Source organism: Protobothrops mucrosquamatus, unplaced genomic scaffold (genome assembly GCF_001527695.2).
Source record: "Protobothrops mucrosquamatus isolate PMUCROS unplaced genomic scaffold, P.Mucros_1.0 scaffold8857, whole genome shotgun sequence".
Lineage (NCBI taxonomy): Eukaryota > Metazoa > Chordata > Lepidosauria > Squamata > Viperidae > Protobothrops > Protobothrops mucrosquamatus.
In genome coordinates this window covers 1-2,097 of record NW_015394650.1, presented here as the reverse complement: position 1 = coordinate 2,097, position 2,097 = coordinate 1, and the positions used below count along the sequence as shown (strand labels likewise).

The following is a 2,097-nucleotide window of genomic DNA, read 5'->3' as shown; positions in this document are numbered from 1 at the left end:
ACTTGGCTGTTCCAGCTTGCAGGACTGGCCTAGGGTAATTTTTAGAGGGGTTTTAATTATATTTTAAATTTGACAAATATTTAAATATTCCTTTTAATTAATTTTAAATTTGTACTGTTATTTATGTTTTTAATTGATTGTCAGCCGCCCTGAGTCCTACGGGAGAAGGGCGGGATATAAATCCAAATATAAATAAATATAAATAAATAAATAAGGAGAGGCTTTATAAAATCTATGATGGCTAATGTTGATCTAACTCCTTACCTATCATTGGCTGAATACTGGTCTCCATTACACCGATAAACTGATGATATATACGAATGGCAAGATCACTAAGCACCTGCCTATATTCGGACAGATCAAAGTGGATCAGATTGTTCTTATTTTGTTGCGGCGTGTTGTGCTTCATGAATTCCTGAAAGCCAATTGCAGCATTATCAACATGTGGCAATGAAGATCACAAACAAATTACACATTTATCAAACTAGTACAGAGCTTTTAAGGTAGCTTAGCCAACAGTATCCATGTGCATATTTTTTGCCTCTAGGACAGGGGTCTTCAAACTTGGCCCTTTTATGACTTGTGGACTTCAACTCCCAGAATTCCAGAATTCCAGAATTCCTCAGCCAGCGTGCCTGGCTGAGGAATTCTGGGAGTTGAAGTCCACAAGTTATAAAAGGGCCAAGTTTGAAGATCCCTGCTCTAGGACAATAGAATATAAACACATTGGAGAGCCAGCCATTCAATTTAATTTTATTGGAAAATATTTTTGTTTTGTTCTTCTGTAGAATTCTTAAATTTAAGTGCATTTTGGTGAACACCAATTGTGCAATTCAATCATTACAATATGTTATTTCTAAGACATTTCCGAATGCCTAGAAATAGCTAAGAGAGGAAAAGAGAGGATGGGTATCACCGTAAATTAACATTAAATTTCTTACACTTCGGAGAAATTAAGCAAAGCCAGAATTTCTTTACATAGTACCGCAAAATCTCCAGTCCACAATTTAGGGGGCCTAAAATGGTTCCCATCCCTGAAAACAATTGATTTGTCCTGATTATACCGACAATTTCCTATCTCAGTTAGATTTTAGAAGCAAAAAATAAATAAATCATAACATAAAAATAAATCTCTTTGGAGAGGCAAAAAAAGCAGGAGAACTCTTCTGTGGTGTGATCAGAGGTAACACCTGAACCTGTAAGAACATGGGGTCCTACCCCTTTTCCTCAGCTCATTAAGTGGAAGGAAATATCACCCATGGCAGAGACAAACATGCTTGAAGTACCAGCTTGAAAAATCTTGGCACCCAGTTTATTGGGGAAAGACACTTGGCTAGCAAAATGCTCTGAGCACAGGATGGTGAGCACAACAATTTAACTGATGGAGGCAGTTCTTTTCAGCCAACCAGCACAATGCTAGGATGGTGTATTAAGCCAGAGGTCCCCAACCTTTGGGGCACCAGGGACCGGTTCCGTGGGGAGACGTTTTTTCTGCGGACCCGTGGGGGGATGTGGTTGTGTGTGCTGCCTGCATCCCGCAGATGGGGCTTTGCTTGTTTGTGCGGACCGGTTGCTGGCATGCCACGGCCCGGTACTGGTCCACAGCCCAGAGGTTGGGGACCCCTGTATTAAGCCATTCATGAAGACAAACCTAGGATGAAGTTAAACTTACCTCTTCCCCACTGTACTGTTTCAGACAGTTAAGAAAATGGCACGTATTGGAAAGCCAGAAGGATAACATCTCAAAGTCTTCGGCATGTTCCTAAATAATGATATACTTTTCTTTAATTTTATATTTTATGTGCACCAATTAAAAAAAAAAGGTGGAACTCGCTTAACAACTGCCCTGCTTAGCAACAGAAATCCTGGTCCCAGTTATGGTTGTAAGTTGAGACTACCTGTATATAAGCCACGGTTTGGTGAAACAGTGAACCCAATCAAGGTCTGCCTTCACATCCTGAACTGAGCCGTAATGCAGATCATTTTGCTGAACACCATGCACTGACCTGGCAATTCTAGCTTGTAAAATCTGTTTTGGATATATATGTGAACCAGACCATTGCGTTGAAAATGATCACAATTTGGGAAATCCTTGAC

General features: G+C 40.1%; 1 protein-coding gene across 1 annotated transcript in view; it reads right to left on the bottom strand.

Moving 5' to 3' along the window:
* The window catches only part of LOC107300863 (unconventional myosin-Vc-like), a gene marked incomplete at its 5' end in the record, with an annotated part of 7,448 nt that extends 5,666 nt beyond the window's left edge, over window positions 1-1,782 (bottom strand). Inside the window, 2 exon segments of the mRNA XM_029287052.1 lie at window positions 265-415; window positions 1,673-1,782. Of these exon segments, the coding sequence (XP_029142885.1) occupies window positions 265-415; window positions 1,673-1,782 (261 nt within the window).
* Between the last annotated feature and the right edge of the window lie 315 nt (window positions 1,783-2,097).